This window comes from Neolamprologus brichardi, chromosome 20 (genome assembly GCF_056152115.1).
Source record: "Neolamprologus brichardi isolate AB-2024 chromosome 20, ASM5615211v1, whole genome shotgun sequence".
NCBI classification, from domain to species: domain Eukaryota; kingdom Metazoa; phylum Chordata; class Actinopteri; order Cichliformes; family Cichlidae; genus Neolamprologus; species Neolamprologus brichardi.
In genome coordinates, this window is record NC_142123.1 from 20,349,017 (window position 1) to 20,373,740 (window position 24,724).

General features: G+C 37.3%; 1 protein-coding gene and 1 pseudogene across 2 annotated transcripts; both read left to right on the top strand.

Moving 5' to 3' along the window:
• Positions 1–303: 303 nt before the first annotated feature.
• On the top strand, positions 304–7,611 carry LOC148096983 (deoxynucleoside triphosphate triphosphohydrolase SAMHD1-like; annotated as a pseudogene). Its single transcript, XR_015717021.1, has 15 exons — positions 304–352; positions 3,701–3,861; positions 3,953–4,089; positions 4,365–4,438; positions 5,286–5,453; positions 5,552–5,652; positions 5,853–5,961; positions 6,051–6,142; positions 6,234–6,355; positions 6,460–6,599; positions 6,683–6,712; positions 6,795–6,881; positions 7,036–7,143; positions 7,222–7,335; positions 7,510–7,611. The product of XR_015717021.1 is annotated as a deoxynucleoside triphosphate triphosphohydrolase SAMHD1-like (transcript).
• A 2,945-nt stretch (positions 7,612–10,556) lies between these two features.
• On the top strand, positions 10,557–24,154 carry LOC102798050 (deoxynucleoside triphosphate triphosphohydrolase SAMHD1-like). The gene is made up of 16 exons (XM_087833629.1): positions 10,557–10,965; positions 11,090–11,156; positions 12,155–12,227; positions 13,498–13,658; positions 14,126–14,241; positions 14,476–14,546; positions 15,744–15,902; positions 17,878–17,978; positions 18,091–18,199; positions 18,296–18,387; positions 18,499–18,614; positions 19,354–19,493; positions 20,390–20,485; positions 20,672–20,776; positions 20,920–21,057; positions 23,235–24,154. Exons 1-16 carry the CDS (start codon positions 10,785–10,787, stop codon positions 23,379–23,381), a joined length of 1,872 nt encoding a protein of 623 aa, XP_087689755.1. The 5' UTR covers positions 10,557–10,784; the 3' UTR covers positions 23,382–24,154.
• Positions 24,155–24,724: the final 570 nt, after the last annotated feature.

Sequence of the window (24,724 nt, forward strand, 5' to 3'; positions counted from 1 at the left end):
ATGGTTTTTTTTGGTCATAAGCTTTCCACTTTCCTTTCTAATAATCACAGTTATTTCTAGTAACATAATTAGGAATACTTTATTGAAAATAAATAATGTTCCTACGCACAGGTTTCACAGCAGTGATGTGAAAATGTGAAGGTGTGTAATTGGGAGGAGAGAAAGTGCCACATCCATAAACAGAGAGACAGAAAAACAGGATGGGAGCAAAGGGTGGAGAAGAAACATAAAACACTAAACAAATATATCTGTATATAGAGAGAGGAACTTGCAGTACATAGCAATCAGAACTTCATGTTGCTGACAGAGACATCCTTCTTGTGCAGACTGAAGTTCAATCGCCATGGCCAAGGTAATTAAAACAGACTTTAAAATATTACATTTTAGAGTTTTAAATGGCAGTTTTAGTGTGTGATAATGTCTGAAAATTGTTGGTCTTATACCTTATACCTGATTAGAAGTGCTCAGTGTAAGCATCATTATTATCTGTGACCTTCAATAAACAGTGATGATGTTTTTATTTTAATTTTTTTTTAATCCATAGTCAATCTTAAATAAGATCCCTAAAAAGTTATTACTAGTCATTACTAAAAACAGGTCCTATGTCAGCACATCTATGCATACACTGAATTTTGTTCTGTGTAGAGGAAAGATTCTAATTTTTATTGATTTTTAATGCACAACAGTCCAAAGGTCTCTTGGCTTCCATCAGATTAGTGTCAGTTTCTTTTTGTGTTTAGAGGAAGGTCAATAACACTGAGGTTTATATACTCAAATGTATCCCTGGAGTTGAATTTGCTTTCCAAGCACATGTTTAAATACCTTCCAGTAAAAATGAGCCTGCACTGCACTTGTTCCATTTTCGAACCAAAATGTGTTTTGAAATATCCGTAACTTCATCCTAAAATTTTAACTACTTTGTACCTGAACTGCACCTGAACTACCTGAACAAACATCATCAAGATGTTTGTCTACATGCTTGCAAAAAGTGAGGGGTATAAAAAGTCTTCTTTTTTTCACTGAATATCCTTTTTTATACTGGGCTATATTTGGTTAGGGCAAACTAATCTAGTGATTACTATTCTGTCCTTGCAATGAGATCTCATTTTCAAAGCTCATTGTTTCTGCTTCAAAGCAGAAGTGAGCTCATAATTAACTAATAAATCAGTTAAAATGTCTTTACCTCACCTACAAAAGAAGTGCACACTCAAACCTATCACTGGATTCATGAAGCATGTGCAGTGACCGGTTTTGCTCACAATAACTGCATAAGAGGAGACAAATACTCCAGTCTCAAGAAACAGAGGAGCATCATGTCATGATGCCATCACCTCAGTGCTACTGTTAATTTTTTTTATTTCAATAAAGGTAATACATACTATTAGTGATATTGTAAAAGTGAGTGAGATTTTTTGTTTTTTATTTCTTGATTGGCTGCGTCAGTCTTGTGTTGTGGCTGCCTGTGGTGTTCTGAAAGTGAAATTCCTAAAAATATATGTGTAATGATGTCACAGCAAAAATGACAGAGCAGGTGGGGTCATATCTACCAACTGTCTTCACCAGACATTAGTGTAAACTAGCTACTGATCAAGAGGCACAGTGTCGGTTTGGAACTGAAAGGCATTGACAGTGAAGGTATTTTAGTGGTTGACTTTATCAGACATGTATTTGTTGGAGCTTCCATTAAAGCACACAAAACAATTTCAGGTTTACATGGTAGAATAGTTTGGAATAATGCAGCTCTTGCCTCTGGATAGGTCTACCTGATACCCCCATGTTAGTTTTCTTCCTATATCATCATAATAATAACATTGGCCCAGGATCATGATTTTCACAGGATAACCGATGCCCTCTAGAGGACTGCATATATCCCACAACATGCTAGAATGGCAATTTATAACATCTAGCCCACAAAATACAGTTTTTGTTTTAGTTGTGAATGTGATGCTATTCCTTCAATAGTTTGTTTGAAGTCCTAAGTAGGTGAAATAAAATACGTACTTCCCCTAATTCTCCTAAGCATTGTACTAATACCATTTCATACCATAAAATAGTCACACAGTGGGCCCATGTATTCAGAACCATTTATTGCAAAGTTGATTTAACAGTATTGCCAGAATGTTCAAGGTTCCTTTATTACATGTTTCCACCATTTGGAGGTACACACTGCGAACAGGAAATAGTAACTTCCAAACCTCTTTATAGTAGGGAGGAATTGGGCTCTTACTAAGCAGTAAGAAACAGAGGGGAGTTTGTCAATCTTTTGTTTAAATAGCCTTTTAGTCATTGTGAATCAACTTTATTTGTGATTTTTGTGTCGAAGCCTCAGAAGTGATAAACAGAATATTGTTGTCATATTTTGGTTATGAGTATCGAGTATAAACTAATTAATTACTTGTATGGTTTGTTCTTAGGGGAGGGGCTTAAGCTTTATGAGGCTGAGTTCCTGAGGGTGGAGTTCAAGGTGGCTCTGTAAGAATAAAGGCTGGTTGGCCTTTGAAATTATCTGTAGTTGATTTATAAGTCTCCTTCATTTTTTTAACAGTTTGTTTGTACAAATTTCTTTTTGGTTGTTCATACCACCAACCTGTGCTGCCTGACTATCAGTATTTCTTCTTTTTTTTGTAAACAAATTGCACCTCGGGAGAAGAGAATCCCTGGTTCCACCGCATCTGTGACCCCCTTAATGTGCCCTTTGGATTGGTGCTCCACTTGAGTCTAAGTCCTAAAGAGCTCACACAGTCACATACATTTTTAATATTTTACTTTTATATCAAAACCACATTTATTCTTCTTCAGCGTCCCCTAATTTATCTGCTCATGATGCTTTCAGAAAAAAAAACATGCATAAAACCTGCACTTTCACATTACCCACAGTATTATTATTATTTAAGACATTGTTGCCTCACTGGGAGGGTGTGCTTGTTTTTAAGGCACTAATTTGTGCTACTTGATAGTAATAATTACTGAGATAAACTGAGTAGCTACATCTTGGTATAGAAATCAGTGCACTGTTAGTAGAACAGTAAAGAACATTCCACTCCCATGTTTACATATTTGCAAATGTGTCATCAGGCTAAATGCCCCCCAAAATACTGGCACTGTTCCTCTTTAGTAAAATCCAACAGAAGTGACTGACCCTTGTGCAAAGCACTAGTAAATGTAGACCTAAATATCACATCACAGCTTTGACCAATTTTTTTTGTCTCTATGGGCTTTCTTGCATCACATATGCTTGTGTTTGTTTGGTAGCATCTTGCAGTAAAATGGCTGATTATAAGATGTTAAATGTGTTATGTTAAACACAAAAAAAAGGTAAGTTGTAGATTATGGTTTTTAGGAAATATTTTATGTTGTTCATGTTTAATTCCTTAACATTATTTGTTTAATTCTATGACTCTTTTCCCTCTTGCTTTTGAAAATAAATGGGTGTGTGGGTGCAGTCCTGAGCAGCACACAGCATTACATGCTTTACTGTTACCTTTTGGTTTTTCAACAGCTGTTATTAATCCATCCACATGTACCTTTTTAATGGTTATGGTATATTGAGCCTGTTGGCAGTCTATGACAAATAAGAAGTGAAATATAGTAACAAATTAAGGGAGAATAAATTAAAAAAAAAAAAAAAAGACTCAGCGCTACTACTCGTCTTTAGATAGACACAGTTATTCAAAAAAATTTCTTTCTTTTTTTCACTCAGGTGTTTAATGATCCCATCCATGGCCACATTGAGTTACCTCCACTTCTTGTCAAGATCATAGACACACCCCAGTTTCAGAGACTACGAAAAATCAAGCAACTTGGGGGCGGTTATTATGTTTTTCCAGGAGCGTCACACAACCGCTTTGAGCACTCAGTTGGGTATGTCAACATGTTTGGAGTTACACATTTTTTGTTAAATTGTTTGTTTTTTCAGTTTGTTTCATGGTGAACTGTGTGTTTTGTGATACAGAGTGGGGCATTTGGCAGGAGAGCTTGTAAAAGCTTTGAGGGCAAAACAGTTGGAGGAGCCGTCACTGAACTCAGAATCCCTCATCAATGACCGAGATGTCCTTTGTGTGCAGATTGCAGGTCTTTGCCATGACCTGGGTAAATCATACACGCGTTTTTCAGTATTACATGCATTATATTGAAGATGTAAGGTGGCTCCGTCATGTAGTCCATACACCCCTCCTTCAAACAAGTTGTTCTGTTTGAAAGTTGGAGGAGACTGTTTTTTCCTGGAAATTTACAAAAGTATTAATAACCAAATATAATCAAATAGATTTTTATTTGATTTTTGTCAGTGCCTGACAGGAATTTATCACAAATCACCCAATCTGAAGTTCACACACATTCACCTTTTTTCCCCCCTTCAATTCAAGGTCACGGGCCCTTTTCTCATGTCTTTGATGGAATGTTCAACCCTCAAGCAGACCCAAATGGTGAAAAATGGGAAGTAAGAAAGAAAAATATTAGTTTTGGTTTGTATGAAATCGGTCATAGCAGTCATTCCAAAAACTGAATCTGTAAAAATACAGAAAAAAATGGAAATGGACCAGCAATTATTTAGCTGTTTTTCTGGTCTCACTGACCAGTTGAAGCACTAAAAAAAAAAACACTTTATTTCCACACACCTTCTCTACTTCACATGGCCCATTGAGAAATACATATTAACAGAATATGCACATCTTTGTATTATGTGAGAAGTACCTGGAGGAAATCCAAAGTCCATACAGAATAAATATAGGTTAGGTGTTAAATTACAGCTACCAAACAGTAAGCTTTACTGAGCTTAAAGACAAAAAACGTAAAACAACCTGTCTCTGTCCAAAGTTAGGAAAATCTGAACCTCTGCAAAAGGATCTGAAGCTCACTAACTTACATAGATGTAAAAGAAAAAAAAAAAATCCTATTGGTGCAGGCAGGTGGTGAAAACCAGAACAGTAAATATCTCCTTTTGTTACTGGTGTCTAATATTTTACATCTATTATGATGGGCATTTAATTTTTTAAATGCCATTTTTAATTAATAAATTTGCCAAATAACATTAGCTACAGTAGTCCCACTAAATGGTAAATTGCAATGAACATGCATTCCACAGGTTAGGTCAGACCTGTTGGCTTTGTAAAAGGAATTGTGACTGTTACATTTGAAATTTGAAATGCAAATAAATGTTGTCTGCTTGCTTATTACCTTAAAAATTACCCTGTGTTTGTTTGTTTGTTTGTTTGTTTGAGAGGGGGGGGGGGGGGGTCCACTTTGAATCTGTGATCATTAAAATGCTTGTCTTTGTGTTCTTGCAGCATGAGGATGCCTCTATATTAATGTTTGATCACCTAGTGGATGACAATAACCTGAAGCCAGTGATGAATAAATATGGACTGATAACAGAAGGTGACAATGAAAATGACCTGGTGTTTATCAAGGAGATGATTAAAGGATCTGTGAAGAACAATTCACCTCTGAATGAGGTATTCATTGTTTTTTTGTGTGAATGTTTTGAAATCAGTCAGGATTATTCCTGGAAAAAACTGTGCCTAATGTTATTATTCTGGCTTCATCTCCACAGCAGTTGTATAAAGGTTGAAGCAATGAAAAATCCTTTCTCTATGAAATTGTGGCAAACAAACAAAATGGAATAGATGTGGACAAGTTTGAGTACTTCGCAAGGTGAAGCTTGCTATCCAGTAAAACTGTTCTCTTTTAACTTGTATTGCTAAATTTCTCTGTATCAGTTCCCGTTGAACATCAACAATATTCAATAATGTTTGTTTTACTACATGATATGAAGAATCTCAGGAATACTTTGAACCTCTTTGTGGGGGGAGCGGTTGTTTTTTGAAATCCACATCTTCTCACTCCTATTTCAGGGATTGCCACCACCTGGGCATCCAGAACAACTTTGACCATCGACGCTTTATCGTATTTGCCAGAGTGTGTAATGTGGACGGGCAGTTGCACATTTGTTCTAGAGACAAGGTGCTGACCTGTTTTTTTTTATTAATTTTGAAAAGAGCGAGCTATTTATCTCATTATCTGTGACTAAACTATAGGCATGCTTTCAACAGGAAATGGCAAATCTGTATGACATGTTCCACACAAGAAACTCTCTCCACAGAAGAGCCTACCAGCACAGAGTAAAAATGGCAGTAGAGATTATGTGAGTACCTGTAGTTCAGGTGTCAGTACTACACAACATTTAATTTGTCTGCCGTCTCACCTAAAACTGACATGTTGGCCATTTTATTCAGGATTAAAGACGCTCTCTTAAAAGCAGATCAGGATCCACACTTCCAAATTAAATCCTCAGAAGGAAAGACGTGCTGTCTCTCCGAAGCTAAAAAGTACAAGGAGGCATACACCAAGCTGACAGGTAGAGGATTTGAAGTGTGGTGTTTAAAATGAACTACTCATTTAACTTTTTAAACATCTGAAGTTGTCTATACATGCATTTTATTTGTTATGTTTGCTCTGTAGATGAAGTGATTGAACAAATACTCCACCATGATGCTTGTGCTTGTTCAAATGAATCCACCTCTTCCTCTCTGGAAGAGGCAGCACAGATTATACAGAGGATAATGTGTCGAGAGTTGTACCAGCTTGTGGGTGAAATAAAGGTCTGCAGTTAGATTTTCATGTGTTTGTATTACAAGTTCACTATTGACAGCTGAAGATGTTTTCTTATCTACAGCTTTCTCAGCTCAAGAAAAAAGACCAAGAGAAAGCAGAGGTAAGAATGAGAACTCATCATAAAACAAGATTAACAAATCAGTAATAAGAAAAAGGCTCGGGTTTTCTCTTCCATACTTCAGGACGTGACTAAACGTTTAAAAACAGAACTGGCTAAAGTCATTCCTAAGGATGGAAAACAGGATGAAAATGACAACTTTGAAGTTAAAGTGAGTTTTTAATCTAATTGCTTCAATCAGTCTTTTCTTAATATCTTGGATTTTGTTAATAATCATTTGTTTCAAAAGATGTTGTGAACCTCCAATGAGCCATTATTTACATGTGAAAATAAACACCAGCTTCTCTGTCACACTTTTCTTTTAGGTTGCCAAATTTGACTATGGAAAGAAAAATAAAGACCCGATCAGTAACTATACATATTTCTACAGCAAGTTTAACCCTACCATTGGATTCAAGATCAAGCCAGAAGAGGTCAGAATCACAGTGCATATATAGGGCAACTTTCTGCTGCATATTTTGTCATTTTTATGTCACTGTCCTTGTTGTCAGGTATCCAATCTTCTCCCAGAATGCTTTTCTGAGAAGCATATTAGAGTTTACTGGAAGAGACGTAATGATAAGTGTCTGGAAGATGCAAAGAAGTGCTTCGAGGCTGTGAAAAAGGTATTACTATTCTATTTAATGACAGTGGTGTTACTACATAAGCAGCAATGTGGTGGGAAGATAAGCATGCAAGCTGCAGTTAAAAACTCTGTATCTTGTCAGAGTCCTGATTATGAATTGCAGATTTATAACTTTGCCTTTTTGGTTGTACTAATGAACTTTATATAAATACAGGAGGTGGAGGAGAATTAGAGTGACGTCAAAAAAGCAACACCAGGAGACGCCCAGTGAATCTGAAAATGTTAAACATTCAGACACTAAGTTTTACTGATACAGCAGAGATTCTGAAACAGGAATTTAAATCATAAAAGTTAAGTACTATTTTACAATATCTTCTTTTTGTTTTTTGTCTTTTATTTTAACTAAGTGGTTTAGTTTGGAAATTAAATATAACCAATATATTTACATACTGAATGATTTGTAAATCTTCCACATGTCCGGTTGATATGGTTTTGTGGTTAGCAAGGCTTTTTTACTTTATTCAATATGTATTAATGTGAAGTAAGAACCTAAAATCTAAAACAAGTCATGTATTGAATAAACTATATATCACGCAATTTTCACTATTATATTATATCATATAGCTCAGCTCTGATCAATATAAGGATTGGGTAAGGACAAGCATTGGGTACTCTTGTGAGTTTTGACTGTGTGAAAATGTATTCTTTATTATGTAATGGGTCTCTAAATGAAAACCTACCAAAGGTTAATTGAAACTTTTAGCTGTTTTACTGTTTAGATGTGTTTGTTGATATCTGGTCTATTCAAAATAAAAGCTCCTTTTCTCTTTCTGTTGTATCATTTTGAAGTTACACCAAAAGAAGAAATTTTGATGTAATGCTATATTTATAAAAGTATATATTAACTTCCCATACATACAACGATGGAAAAAAGGTAAACATTTTAGTTTACCTTACTTTCCTAATTTAAAGGTCATTTATTTCCCATTTTATGGGGCATTTTCTCCTATCAATAACAGATGATAAACTGGTATTAAAAAGATCATCCAAGGCTGAGCCAAAGGAGGGAGGTTGCAGGAATTAGGCTGGGGAAGAAGCACTGATGCTATCAGGCTAGAAATACACCTATTCTTAACAGCTACATATTCAACTAAGTGTTTTAACATCAGTCTACAATGTGGCAGGGTGTTGGAGTGGGCACCAGGTATTTATGACAACAGCTGATTAACAACAGCTGGTGACTTGAAGGTCCACACCTTACTACTGCAAACAAGCATCTACAGGCAGAACATACAGGAAGTATAGGGTGAGGGACAGAGTGCACAGCCAGATACTAGAAAACTGAGGTAGAGCTTTAGGACATGTCCAAGCATGTGGTTTATATGTAGTGATTTTTGAGAAAATAACACTAAATCAAATTACTGATGATGAATAGGAACAAGTTCAAGGTATAATGGATGACTAAAAATCCAGCAGCAGGTTTACAGTTTACATTTATCAGACTGAATTGTAAGCACCAAAACTGATGGTAGAATTGATTCAAATGGGGTTATCATTAGTACATTAGTATCATTAGATATAGTTATAAGAAATTAGAGAAAAAAAAATTATAACTATGAAAATATTTATTTTACTTGTTTTATAAACCATTCAATTAATTAATCAAAGTAAATAGAAGAAAATTGCTACACTTGTATTTTAAATATTTAAAGAACAGAGCAGACTACTATACAGTGTTGTTTGATCCGTGTGTTTTACCGGATAGCGTCCATGACAATGACCGTCTCTCCTTGACAGCTCCGACGTTTTTAATCGATATGAAGTTACTGTACGTAACACCGCCTTTTTTACGCGTTTACGTCACCGTGTCACTTTACGTAATTCGAGGCTTCATTCGCTTCATCGCAATTTGCTCCACCCCCTACTTGTCATCCAAGTACTTGCCACGTGCATCAAGCTGTCTGCAAGTAGCGAGTTATAGACCGGAAGCAGAATGTGTTGCATATTTTTTAAATATGTATCAAGAAGATCTTCATTTATTTAATTATTAACCAATACTTTAGCAGCACTCTTTATAAGGGATTATTGATCTATAAAATTTAACAGTGAAGTAGGAAGAGTATCAGAAAAACAGGAAAAAAAATTGTTGTTGTTTTTTCAGTCATCTTTAGTCATTGGATACTTTTATAATTCAACATGATAATCTTTGGTGTATAAGTGTCTGAGTTACGGGCTTCTGGTTTTGTTTTGTATTCCGAGTCTGCTGTCATAAAGACCCAGAACTTTATGGAAATACTTTTTGAGGTAAACACAGATATGTCAGGCTCAAAAGTGGCCCAAATGTGCCATTCCTATAACTCAAACCTGACCCTGAGTGATATTCTCAATTCGAGTCAATCTTAGGTCAGCTACAAGTCTGCCCTACAGTACAAGCCAGATGTCAGAGATATCAGGTGTTTTATAACATTTGTCTCCAAAAGTTGATTCTGTTCATCTGGACGTAGCGTTTTGTGGGAGAAACGTTTCGTCACTCATCCAAGTGACTTCTTCAGTCTCAGCTGACTGCAGGTTTCCCCAATCTCAGTGGTTGTTGATCAATGGTCATGAGAATTTGCATAATTAAGATTAAGTAACTGACCTCCCAGCCCATTTTTCCTTCAGTGGGCTGGTTTCAGTCATTATGCAAATGTACTGTTTATAAGATTGGGGAAACCTGCAGTCAGCTGAGACTGAAGAAGTCACTTGGATGAGTGATGAAACGCTACGTCCAGATGAACAGAATCAACTTTTGGAGATTTACTTACGTGGATGATTGAGCATGCATCAAGACCTTCTAACATTTGGTTATAGCAGACCCAGATGGCACTTGCCATCACATATACCAAACCCAGTTCATAACTTCTGGGCCTCATGTGGAGAACACCATAGACTTTTAGCCCAAATAACAATTTAGCAGTGCCATTACTGATCAGTCAGTAATAAAAAATAGCCCAGATTAGATGGGGGATGGAAAGGTGGAACGATAATAGTTTTGGGGGGATCTTTGCTTTTGCTTTTTGGTTATGCCACCCAAAAAGCAGGGCGTTAAGATGGGTTTTATGCTGCAATATCCCATTAAAATGGCATACTGAAAACATTATTTGGACACACAAATTTAGTTTTCACATGAAGAGCAATTAAAAAAATCACTATAGCTGAGCATAATATAATTTATCTTTAAAAGAAAACAATGAGTCATAACGTCTTGGTCGGTCAGCCATGTGAACAAAACAGTCTTATTTTGAAAGGAATCCCCGGAAGCGCTGTTAGTGTTTCGCTATGTTTTGTGGCTCCCTGGGGAAAGTCAAAACCCCGGCATTTTTCACTTCTCTCGTGTCTTCTCTGCTCAGTTGTCAGATCAGCTGCAGTAGTCGACGGGAGAACGGCTATCATTTGTCGTGCCTTAACTTGCGCATCTAAAGCGAAGAGGTGCCAGTTTGTTAGCTCACCATGGAGAACCGAAAGCGACCATTCGCAGCGGTTTCAAGCCCAGACGATAGCTTCAAAACGCCGGAAAAGAAAGTGTCAGTGGTCCGGGTGTCGGATTCGGACTACATGCAGTGGGGAGTGGAGGAAATGTGCCGGTACCTGCGAAGAGAAGGTCTTGGAGAATGGGTGGACACATTCAAGGGTTGGTTTTCTGCTTTTGCCATCTTAAATTAGGCGCTCGAAGCTAATTGTTATTAGCGCTAATCTGCGGACTTCTGTTTTTATTGTAACATCTAAGCTAACATTGAAACTGTTGTGTTGTACAGCGCAAAAAATCACAGGTGTCGGGCTTCGGGATCTCAGGGATGCTGACCTGGAGAAGATTGGCGTAAAGTAAGTGCGTCCTCTGTAAAACTTGGGTTGGGCGTGTGGACTGGGGGAAGTCTGGTGTCCTGCCAAAAAGCAATTTCCGGTTTCTTTGCCAGAAAACGATTACCAATATTTAAACCACTGTAAACGACACGCTGAACTGTAAGCTGTCACATACATAATCGATACAAATACATACATTTTGACTCAGAGAGAGCATCCCTGTCACAGGGTACAAGCTGACTTTTACATATCTTTCATGTCATTGAGATTTAAAATGTCTCTTTCAAAAGCGATCTGGCTGACAGGGCTGTATAAATTGCAAGAAATAAAACAAAGCACGTATATTAATATATTTAAAAGTACTGGGTTGGATTACCGTGTGGAACTTAGGGTAGGTACAATAATGCAGTCATAACAAAACTTGCAAAAATGGTAATTTCTATATTTTCATATAACCCTTCATAAATCCTCTTACTACAGGCTATTTATGAATATAATCAAAGTTATTAGACCTAAAAAAATGCATAGAAACATCAGCAATCAGTTTGTGTCACAGCTGGTTAACCCATTAAAGAGAGAAGCGCACACCTGTATTGTCAAAGAAGGGCAATTCGGTGTGTATATACAGCACCCATTAAAAAACACCAGAGCCAGGCTCAGGGAGGAGCAGCCATTTGCTGCGGTATAACTAAGGTATGATTCAGGATCACCTGACCCAGGCCGAACTATGAGCGTTATCAAGTCTCATCTTAAAAGAAGAGACTGAGAAGAGTGTTTGTTTCCTGAACCCAAAGTGGAACTGGTTCCACAGGTGAGAACTCAAAAACTGAATTCCTAGCCTCCCGTTCTGCTTCTGTTTTCACAGCAACCTGGTGGATTAGTTTTTCAGCATCACTCTGGCACAGGACGTTTCTAATTTTATCAATATTACGCAAGACATTTTATGCATCTCACCAGATATTCCTGCAACTTTTTCACTTTTATTTCTTCCTCTTCTTTTTCTATTTTATTCTTCCAAGGTGTCTGGGTGACCGTCTGCGGATCCTAAACAGCCTCAGAAAGCTGTGGCAGATTGAAACTGAGCCAAGCAAGGTAACAGTTGTTTCACTGTTCACTGTGCACTTCCAAGGCTGTGGAGATAAGTAACGCACAATTTGGGAAACGGAAACGTGGAGCACTGCAACCCTGATTTGGATAAGCTGTTAGGAAATGTGGCATAACACCACCACAGTCTCTGAATGAAAGACATCCTCTGTCCTCATTGGCAGAAGGATCTACCTGATAGTTCTACTAAGAAAAATTTAGAACTTTTTAAATTAACCAAATTCCTGTCACTCTGCAGCCATATTGATAAGACCTCTTTTGCCATTTTTTTCAGGCAGGAAATGTCAAGAATTAATTGCTGTATTTTAGTCATACCATAAACGATTAAAATTGAACATGTGTGCTGAAAACAGGGTTTCAGAAAGTCTTTTTGGTTCTGGAAGTTATCTACATTTGGACTATATAAATATATCCATTGGTAATCATAAGGTTTTTTGTCTGATTGTTCACACTACAAATAAAATGTGACAGCAAACGCACTCTAGTGTGAACCGTTCACATCCCTCAAAGCGGTCCGCATGCGCAAAAGAAGACGTCTCACACAACGTGCTCCGTTTAGACCCAGACCAAACAGTATTGTTTGACTGATGGCCCTTAATATAAAGACTTGTTTCAGACTTTACGTTTTCCAATTTTGCTTTAAGTTATAAAGTTATTTTGTTATTTACATATGGCCTAATAATGATCCTTATTGCTGTTTTAGAGGAGCGGTGCTTCAAAGGCTAGTTGGAGATTTCTGTCAGAATCTGCAGATTAAACAGTACAAATAAAATGTTCACGTTTCTCCAACGTTGTCTTCCCAACAGTTTCACTAACATCTACGCTGGATGGCCAGGAAGCGTTCACGATGTCTTCTCCAGCGCTGATAATTGGCGTCTGTGTTGTGTCAGTGACGTAAAAAACGGATTTAATGGGACATGACCATTCAAACAGCAGTCGCTTTCTAAAACATCAGATATGTATCGGATTCAGTACCACATACGAAAGTGACCTAGATCGGATTTAAAAATATCGGATGTGTGCTGTTCACACTGTCATACCATGATCGGATATGGGTCCCATAGGGTCAAAAAAGTGAGATTTGATGCGCTTTCGCCTGCAGTGTGAACGTAGCCAAAGAAATGTTTGCCAACACTTCTACTGAAGTGTAAACTGAGCATATTTGCACACTGCTGTGTTGAATATACTGTATGTACGGCCACATAAATGTCTTTTGTGGTGGTATACTCATACTGTTTGTTATTGTTTGTGCTTCCAGGTGTTTAACGATCCTATCCACGGGCATGTGGCATTACACCCGCTTCTCATCAAAATCATAGACACACCTCAGTTCCAAAGATTGCGAAACATCAAGCAGCTAGGAGGGACCTACTTTGTCTTTCCCGGAGCGTCCCACAACCGATTCGAACATTCGCTTGGGTATGTTTTTAGTTCAACAGACTGCTTATTGAGAAGTGTTAAACTGATCTTGTTTTGCTGTTAACTACACATAAAGCTGTAAAATCATACGGAAGAGCATATCCTTCTCTCTAATATAATAGTGTTAGAGTTTTATCACAGGTCACACAGAAAAATTAGCTCCAAGTGTATTTTACAGTGACAAACAACCTATTCATTCCTGCCTGCCTCTAATAACAGCTTTCTGTTACACTGGCAAATATGGGTATGGGCAGAAAATAAGTGGAATAACAACACACAAAGTCAACATTTCAATGACTGTGAAACATAGATGTGTCACACATTTTTAAACCTTGCCAACCTTTTTTCAGATAAACTCATTGCTTGAAATACCTGAAATTGCTAAACTAAAAGTAAAATATATCACATAATCAAGTTTCACTGTGTATGTTGTTTGAAATAAGCAATTTTGTTTTGTCCTGGCACAGTGTGGGTTACTTGGCTGGACGGCTTGTAAAAGCTCTAAACGAGAAGCAGCCAGAGCTCCTTATCTCTCGCAGAGACATCTTGTGCGTGCAGATTGCTGGGCTGTGCCACGACCTGGGTAAGTGGTGTTATAAAAGAAACTTATTAAAACGTGTCACAAGATACTGACGTAAATTAAAATGGACTAAAGATGATTTGCTCAGCCAATGCTGCGTTTACCATGATTACTTACTGGGTCTGAGCACAAGTTAAAATAAAAGTGAAGCTGTGTTATTTTATTCTTATCATCTGTTTACCAGACTGCAGTGGAGCAAAGTTAACACAAACACATTATGTACTTTTCTCTTCCTAGGACATGGACCATTTTCCCACATGTTCGATGGTGTGTTCATCCCCAAAGCACGTCCTGGTATAACCTGGAAGGTACTGAACTCTGTGGCACAAATGTTAAATGAAAACAGCAGTTAAGGAGAAGTATGGAGGTCGCATACAGGGCAGTATCAGCCACAGAGGGAGTCGCAGTAGTTCAGCACCACTTTATTCCATGTAACCCAAAATAAAAATATATAATTATATATTTTTGTAGCTCCACTTTTTCTCAGTAGCAGCTTGGAGCCTCTCTATGTCCTCAGTTTCATTTTCCCTAAAACTACTCTTGCATTGTTGACATGTGTTGTTTTCTTGAGGTTTTAGCTGCTCCAGTGAGTCTTAATAAAACTATTTGGCAAACAAAGAAATGAGAATCAGCACCTATGAGTCACATCTACAACCTACTTGCCCGAACTTGCATTTAAGCATGCAAGAAAAAATACTTTTTTTTTTCCAAAAGCCATCATACTTGACCTGAAGTCCTGAAGCTAATTATGATTTCTAAAGGAAATAATGTTTCTGTTTCTGAGTTGTTTAAAATTGGGAAGTTACTGCTTTAACAAGATGTTTTTAAAAATAAAACCACACTGGATCTGACTTTTTCCAGACAGATGATGACTACTGTCTGGAAAACAGGCGATCTTTGTTGTGGCTGTTTTGGGAAGTTAATGGAAAAGGCCTCGAGTTGTCTAAGTCATCGCACTTTGGAGGATAATGAAGCTTGAGTGCTATTGTGTAAATTATTTCACTGCTACCTAAAGACATCCAGCTAATGTTAACATTTAATTGGTGATGTAGGCTTTTAAAATGCCTGCCTGCTCAACTCCCTTCATTCTATCGGTAGTTAAAACAGTTTTTCAAAATCAAATCATAGTTCTGAAATTATTTCTACTTGACCTTACAGTGAAGATCAATTTGCAGCAGTTGCTGGCGATTTTTGTTTACAGAAGCTTTTTATTGGCAGTTATAACAACTGCGGGTCAAGACCTAAGCACAAAGCATTATTTGATTTGATAATTTCTCAGTTAACGGCAAAGATAGCGATTGTAGTGTTCAGACTGATAAGGAGAGCTGATAAGAACCACTAAGCATACGGTCATTGTGTATGTTATGACCACAGGCCTGCTGTCTGGCAAACGTGAGAGATAAGATGAGCTTTCACGGTTGTTTCCTGTCATGTTTATTCTGAAGTCAGCACTTTCTCTTTGAGTAACGAGTCACTGATAGTTCAATCTACTGTGTATCTCCCAGCATGAGACTGCCTCTCTCTCCATGTTTGACTACCTGGTGGAGGCCAACAGGCTGAGTCCTGTGATGGAGGAGCACGGGCTGGTGCTGCCTGAGGACCTGGACTTCATTAAGGAGCAGATTGCTGGACCATTAGACACAACAGCAGCTAAGGGCAAAAAGGTACCTATCAGTTATGCCTGAATGGAACATGTCAGTAATTTCAACGCTCCACTGTCGGATATGTGATTTCTGTATGAAGTAAACCAGGATTTAGAGCCCTGCTTTAAATCTACACTTTAGTCTGTATGTATATTTACATGCTGGTGTGTGTGTCTGCAATGCATTGTTATACCATCACAGGTGAAACTGTGTCTTTATGTTGAGACTTCTGTTAGAGTTTCTCTATACTGGGCACATCAGACTACAGTGTAGGTTAAAGGTTTAGACCAGGGGTTGGCAACCTGCATGCGGCTCTTTAGTCCTTATACTGCGGCTCCGGGTGGTTTGGGAAAATAAATTAGAAATTTTTAGCTGAAGTGTATTCTATTTGTGTTTTTTTCTTTTTTTAACTTGTAGTTCTAAATTGGGAGATTATTGTGATTTTGAAATATAAAAATAAAATTATATCTTATTATTTTTTCATCGCTCAAAATAAGCGTCACACTCGCGGAAGCCGGTGTACCCGCCGAAACGCCGTGCATTTATCGAGACTTTCAACCCCAGGTAGGCCAGTTATGGATCTTTGGATCCACATTATGTTGGCAGCTGTTCTCCTCCGTGAACTATGTTAAAAACAAACACCGCTCACGCCTCACAGATGACAGCTTACAGTCCTGCGTAAAGATGAAAGCCCTGATTTGCAGACGCTGTGCGAGACCATAAGTCTTATTGTAAACATATCACGACAGACCCGACGATGTTTTCATGAACCTGCTTTTCAGCATCTCTTTATTGACCACTTTCCACACACGGTTGCTCTACGCTTTTCAGCTCACAGCCCGACAACACAACAGCAAAGAGAGCACAGACTTTAAGGAGGCGAGGCGTGATTGCAGGTGCCGCTCAGGTGCGTCCGCCTCCCCTGCAGCGGCGCTGCAGACCACGCCCCGCCACACACATTAACCAGGTAAAATACATATTTAGGCAGAATTTTGCAAATATCTACTTTTTTTTTTTTTTTTTAGCAGCATAGTGCTTTTTTTCTAATTACTTTTTAAAAGTCAGGTCAAGGCTCCAAAAGCCCAAAGGCGATATAAGGGTGGCGGCTCACAACAGTTTTTGTTTGCTACATGGATCATTTTAGTTCAGCTGGGTGTCTTTCCTTTTGTTATATTTCTTTAAGAGTTCAAAATGTGTTAAATAAATAAATAAAATGTAATTTTCTCTGTAGCACTTCATGGATTTCATAAGCAACACACCTTAGTTGCTCTGTGGATTCTTTTAAAAAGCAGTTAAAAACTTTTCTGTTCAAACAAGCCTTTTGTTGATCTACGTATTTTATATTCTTTACATTATTTACATTTGATCTTTTACATTGTGTATAATGTCTATTGATTGTATTGTTTATTTTAATATTTGTGTACAGCGCTTTGTGACTGCCTGTCTGTGAAAAGCATTTAATAAGTAAACTTTACTTACTTACTTTAGTTGTTCACACAAAGCATAAAGGTAAAAAAAACAATATATACAGCGTTATCTTCATTTTAAATTTCAAAAAGTATTTGCAGCTGCCAGTGTTTTCTTTTGCGTGGAAACTGGGTCCAAGTGGCTCTTTGGGTGTAAAAGGTTGCAGACCCCTGGTTTAGACTAATCCAAAATCTTCAGGTTAAAAAAAAACCTTGTTGAAGTTTAGTTTTTTATATTTAACCTTAACTTTTTTTTCTTAGATTCTTTAGATGAATTTACTTTGAAAATGTAATTATTGAAAGACATTTGGAAAGTCTCCTTTAGCATAAAGTGCAAGTTTATTAGGTTAACCATTAACCTGATTTGGTGCCATTACATTAATTGTGAACTTAAACAGCTTTTATACAGGTTATCTGTCTCAGAGCTGGTGGGTTTTTTTTCCTTAATGTTTTCCTTGGTTGTTCATGCTTTTGTTTTTTTGTCTGTTTGTATATTTTTTTGCATTCGATATTATCGATCATCTCCACAGTGGCCGTATAAAGGCCGTCAAAAAGACAAGTCCTTCCTCTACGAAATCGTGGCCAACAAAAGGAATGGCATTGACGTGGATAAGTGGGACTATTTTGCAAGGTGGGGCTTATTGATTTAGTGTTTTGTTTTAAAGTGATTTCCTAGTTTGTATATTTTCTATTAGATTTAATTACCTATCTCCCTTAATTTCTTTCTCTCCATCTTAACTCAGGGACTGTTACCACCTGGGCATCAATAACAACTTTGATTATAGCCGCTTCCTAAACTTTGCCAGGGTGTGTGAGGTGGACGGACAGAAGCACATCTGCACTCGAGACAAGGTGCTAACTTTTGTTGCATCTGTTTGTTTACTTTAAGCAGTAGTTTGAGTTTTATAAGATATTTGGTCACTAAAATACATCCGCTCCCTTCAACAGGAAGTGGGAAATCTATATGACATGTTCCACACCAGGAACTGTCTTCACAGAAGAGCCTACCAGCACAAAGTGTGCAACATTATAGAGAATATGTGAGTAGCTGATCCCTCTAATCGTTTTGCTTTGCTTCATGCTTTATATTCTCTAACTGTACACAGCAAAATGTCCTCACATGTAAAAATCTGTTGGACGTGTTTCTCCAGGATCACAGAGGCTTTTTTAAAAGCAGACCCACACCTTCAGTTTGAAGGTAAAGATGGGAAGATGTTCACGCTCTCCACTGCCATTGATGACATGGTGGCCTACACCAAGCTGACAGGTGTGTATGAAGAGTGTTGTTAGCTTATATTTGTAGTGCATCAGCCCAAAAAAACGAGGCGAGGTCAAGTCATCATCCCATCAAAAACAATCTGTTTAAAAGAAAATTTAATTTATTTTTCAGTCAAAACCTGTAATTTTCAAACTTGTGTTTTAAGAGACAGTATAGTAAAGGTCTTTATCGATATTGATAATCCAAGAAAATTCTGCTTAATTAAACATGATCAGTATTTATTACTAGTGCTTGTCGTTACTTGTTAATAATCTGCAGAACTAGCTGGCTTCTTTTAAGTGTGCACCTGCAGGTTTAGTGACTACCGAGTTTTGGCAAACCCTCAGTAAATATTTTTATTCTCTCAGACAACCTTGATCTGTTTGTGCACTGTGTTAACTGCCTCTGTGATTAATGCTGAACTTGTGGAAATACCAGTTTGGATTAAAGAACAACCTCGCTTTTAATATATGGAGAAAAAAAAGAAACATTATGATTGGTGTTAAGGTACAATTTCTAATCAACTAATTAACTAACTAATAAACTCCAACCACTTATGCACTAAAATACAGCATGTGTTGTGGGTGTCAAGTAACTCAGATGAGTAGAAAAAGACTAATTTGTGTTTCTGTGATAATTGTGTGCATGAGAGATTGAACCGTAAAGCCACATTTTTATTGAAGGATCTTTTTAAATACTGACATTTTTGGTTCTTTATTTACTTGTACCCTCTTTGTTTGCCTGGTAGATAATGTGTTTGAACAAATACTCAACTCCTCCTCCCCCGAGCTTGCAGAGGCGAAACAGATCCTGCACAACATCGTCTGCCGGCGCCTCTACAAGTGTCTGGGCCAAACTACCTCAGAAACTTCCATACATGTCACCCAGGTATTTTTTTTCTTAGAAGATTTCTTATAAAAGCAAAAGAATTAGCAACAAAGCATGCAAAAAATGAAAACAACTTTGCTCAATAAAATAATACATAACAAAATAGCTCAGAAAGGTTAATAAATTGCCTTCAAAGTTGAAAGTAAAATGCAAAAGATGGCAGGGGTGTTTGAGTAAATCTGAACCCCAGTAAAAAGGAGCAGGTTTAGCACGTTTATTGGCTCGACGAGGTTCTCCCACCTTTGTTTTTTCTCAACAAGCAAATTTTATGATAGAAAAAAATATTGAAAATGACGCACTTGCTTTCAGTGTTATTTGTGAGACTAACAGCAGCCGTCTTTCTGTCTCATCACTGCAGCATGCAGGGAGAAAGCATGAACTCCTCCTAATTTAACTTCCTAATTATCTTTGTACTTTGAGATGATGATGATGGTGGTGATGAGGGGACATTATGTGTCCTGAAAGTAAAGACATAATGTTTCAGTTAATACTGAAATGAACGTAATCTGACAGCTGATAACGTGAGTTGCAGTCCGAGCTTTCCCAGTTGCTTGTTTTGTGCAATCAAGAAACAAAACATGCCAAACACAGAGAGATTCTCTGTTCGCTGACGCATACAGAAAAGAAAATGATCAGTACTAAAGTTTCAGCCAAATGTTGACATTTTGCAGTTTGCTAATTAAAAAATGAAATGGAAAAATCTGCCTGTTATGTTTCTGCTGTTTTGCCAAATGGATTTGATATGAGAAATTGCTCATTCTGTGGTTCTGTGTTTGTTAGTTTTTTTTATTTTATTTACATGCTATATATAGAATTTCAGTTATTTATAATATGTAACAAAAAAATATGATACAATGATATAGCTGTGAACTCTGCCATTTCTTGCTGTTTACAAGGAGACGATCAAGAGCTTGGAAGCTGACCTGGCCCGATCCATCCCTCAGAGCGGCACCCAGGACGTCAATCTACAGCCAGAGGACTTCGTAGTTAGTGTGAGTTTTTAATTAATGTTAATATTTATCATATAATTTGCTCATGGCCTTAAAACCGGGAGATTCTTTTTAATATGGATATGCTTTTGTTGCTTGTCATTGGATTTAGTTATATTTGGAGTCAGGGTGTTGCCTGTACTTTTGGGGCTTTAGGCTCTTCTCGATCTAATACTTTGTCTGTTTTAGGTTATTGTCATGGATTATGGGATGAAGGAGAAGAACCCCATCAACAATGTGCGTTTCTATTGCAAGAACGATGTGACTAAAGCCATCCAGATACGCAAGAATCAGGTCAGAAGTAAAGCAAGATGCGAAAAATTCAATTCTTGAATATGTGAGCACGTTTCCTTTGGTTTTTCATTTATTCTTCTTTTAAAAAAGAGTGTCTCTTTCCCTCTGCCTCTGTAATTTGTGGCTGCTGTTGCTCTTGTCAGGTGTCTAAACTTCTTCCAGAGCACTTTGTTGAGCAGCTGATCAGGGTCTACTGTAAGAAGACAGATGATAAGACTTTGGAGGCTGCCAAGAAGCACTTTGTTCAGTGGTGCATGGACAGGAACTTCTCAAAGCCTCAGGTACTGTTTATCTGCTGCACTGTAAAGAATTGCAGTTGAATGCAGCGACAGTGGTTAAAATATTGAATGGAGTCACATAATGAATAGGTCTGTGTTGTTACCTCTCTGCCACGCCTTCTAGCCTTGCAGTCGTAATGCAAGAGTCTATGTGGATTGCATGGGCTTAAGTGCTAATTGCTTTTATCCATATGTTATTATGGGTGGATAAAGGCATGTGTAACAGTTGTCCTCTCCTTGCGGCAGTCATACAATTTAACTCCAAGTTTCGGCTCCAATTATCTGGTGCTTCAAATTCTAAAAAGAGGCTATTAGTAGCATGTTATATCTGCAGAGTGTGCAGGTAAGTTATATTAGATTATTAGCTGATTCAGTCAAGCTATAATAGATGTTTTTAACATTTGTATCAAATGAGAGTGTAAAAAAAACAACAACCTTATTTCCTTAATCAGAAGTTCCAGTACATTCACAGAGCTTTATATGTCCCAGATAACTGTTTAGCTGCAACCGTGGGCTTTTTGTTTTCTGGCTTTGGGACACTGAACCAGCTCTGCACCCTCTCCAGGAAACTTGGAGAGGCATGTTCTTTGTGGACTTGGAAAAGGCTTGGTGTATCCTGTGGGAGTGTATATCGGGCCCATAAGGGCACAAGACTGGTTTCCATTGTTGGTATTAAATCAGACTTGTTCACTGAGGGCGTAGAACTCTGTCAGACCTTCTTTTTGTCATATATTCTGTTCATCGCTCTTATGGACAGAATTTCTTGGCTGTGCCTAGAAAGTGTGTCCATAAAACACTGGAAAGCTTTCCAGTGTGGTGGCCTCAGGATGGAAGTCAGAGAACTGCTTCTCTACTCCTCCATGACAAAAGGAGCCAATTAAAAAATAAAATTGTACACAGAACTTTTAAAAGACTGTGTGGTTTGCTTGTAGGTTAGATATAATGTCACTTCTGTTTTTTAACATAATGAACATACAGCTCATTAGCATTCGTGTTTACGAAGTATTATGTATGAATTTGAAACCGATATGCTGTTAAATCCGGAATAAGTAGCATCACTTAACAGTCGAACTCCCTCTCGTGACTTGCATATCATTCTTTCCACTGCAGCTGGCAGCTCTTCATACACTGTACCAATAGCAAACAAAAGCCCTTTTCATGAAGGATTATTATTTCCAGGGTTGGTCATGTGACTTAGAAATGTTTTGTCACGTATTTGAGCTTGTGATTCTGTAAAAAAAAAAAAAAAAAAAAGTCTCCATGCTTTGAAAGGACCAAAACCTCAATTTGCATCCTGAATATTTTCCAAAAACCAATATATTCTAAAACAAACTCCCTAATTTTGTTATACAATATACTCAAAATGATGATAAAGACAATCTGAAACCTTGTGGAGGGAAAACAAAGAGCACAAATAGCTGAGATGCCATCTGTGAGTTATATGGTTGGGAATTTGTGGTGCAGTTTGTACAGAAGAAGTAACGAACATGTAAATAAGGCTAAACCTGGTGACGAAATGATGAAGAGCTTGGGATTTAGCAGCTAAAAAGCCAAATATACAGACAAAAAAAATTGAGGGGAAATGTAAATACTGAGTTTACACTTGCCACATGGCCAGAAACTACACTATAGATGATCTATAAAACTGCTCTGACTGCTAGATGATTTAGTAATCAGCTGTTTTCTAAACAGCAGGCTGAAGTAAATAAAAGGTGCTAACAGCTGGCTCAGACCCTGAACAACCAGCCAATATTTTTTTTATGTATCTATTTATGCACTTATAATTTGCAGTACCGTAGTGTAATGGCATCTCTCCATATTAGAAAGGACTTTTGTTGCTGAAGAGAAAGCAACTGTTTGACAGCACTTCCACCTACTAAAAGCAGAGACATTTTCTCTATGCATTAAAGGAAGTGACAGATCGAGATATTTTAGTTTTAATTTACATCTACTATCAGTACTAATCATATAGAACATGCTCTGAGGCCTTGTTACTTTAGCATTTTTGCATAATTTAAAAAGGCATAAGTTGCCTGCTGCTCCTGTCTTTTGCTTAAAGACTGTAAGTCAATGTCCTAGAAAGAAAGAATTGTCTTCCAGATCCTTCAATTACTGCAATCACTTGTTTATTTCCACTGCTCGTCTCAACAACACTATCTTTTGTTTCTGTTCTCACGCAGGATGGAGACATAATAGCTCCAGAGCTGACTCCTCTGAAACCCAGCTGGTCGAACAACGACGACGATAGTGAAGAGGGCGCATCCACAGAAGCAAACTGTGTCAATTTAAATGGAAAAAAGACGGCCAAAACTAAGCTTTTCTGGTGAGAGAGGGAGATTTTACATATGGAGAAAGATCAGATTAAACAGTGTGCTATATTTTTCTGTAAGGAGTGTGCTGATGAACACAGCAAGTTGTTTTATATCAAAAAGGTTTAAAATATTCAAAAAGAGAAGAAGCATAGATGTCTTTCAGAACTTCTCAGGGTTTTTTGTTTGTTTGTTTTTTGGTTCGGTTTTGTTTGTGAATATGGTTTTAATTTAGACTTCTCTGGGGGGAAAAAAAGTCTTATCATGTCATTAGATACCAAATGATGAATCAGGTCAGTTCAAATGTTACACAGACTACATTTCAGGGCAGTATATCTTATAGCTGGGATTTAGGTATTTTATTCAGCTTCAGCTAAAGTTTGATGCTGTTCAGAACTCTCAGGCTTTCACGCACAAAATGTTACATATGAATGTGTGATGATATTTAAAGTGAGCATTTGTTTTTACTCTTGGGGTTGTTTGGAGAGTTGGTTTGATTTTTACTTTGAATGCGTGTGTTTTTCTCTATTTTTGAGTGTTTTGTGGTGTTTTATTTATTCTCCTTATTGTATCTCAGATTGCTCACTGTCATCTTCACCTCAAAGTTCAGTGCGACATTTTATTGGTAATGTGTTTGGGATGCCTTTTAAAATGATTCTTCTCTTGCCACAATATGGGGCATCATCATCAGATTTTTGCTGTGTTTAAAAATACATGTATTTTTAAAACATGCGATTTAAAACAATCACAATGATGGAGATAATCCTGTCAAAATAAATACTTTCCTTCAACCATGTCCTTCTGTATGAAATTTTTATTGAACACTAGAGGGCAGCATGCTCCCAGTCATGGCAAGGCAAGGAGTTTAATAAGTAAATGGCAATTTTGTGGTGTGATGGATCCAGCTCAGTGTATGAGCATGCAAATCATATGTCAGATGGCTGGAGTGCAGCACCTGGGTTCAACTGTGCCTTCTCTCTCTACCCACAGTCCTGTCTGTTTATTGACTAAAATTAAAGAAATAATAATTATATTTCCATACACATAGAAGCTTTATATTGTATTGAATTGAGCTCTGAGTTGTGGATGTGGCAAAAATTGTTTTGCAATACATATGTAAATGTCAGATGTTTTATTAAAAAAAAAAAAAAAAAAAAAAAAAAACTTAGCCCAAACTGCAAAACATTTTAAGCCAAGAGTAACAAGTTAATATTTACCAATAAAAGCAGAATAAATGTTTAAGGAAGTCTAATGTTCCCATAACTAAACTAGGTTTTGTTTGCTGTCATATCTGCCTATCTCACAATAATTTTAAAAAATGTCTTTTAAACATAAATTTAGTACTTTGGATAACATTTTGC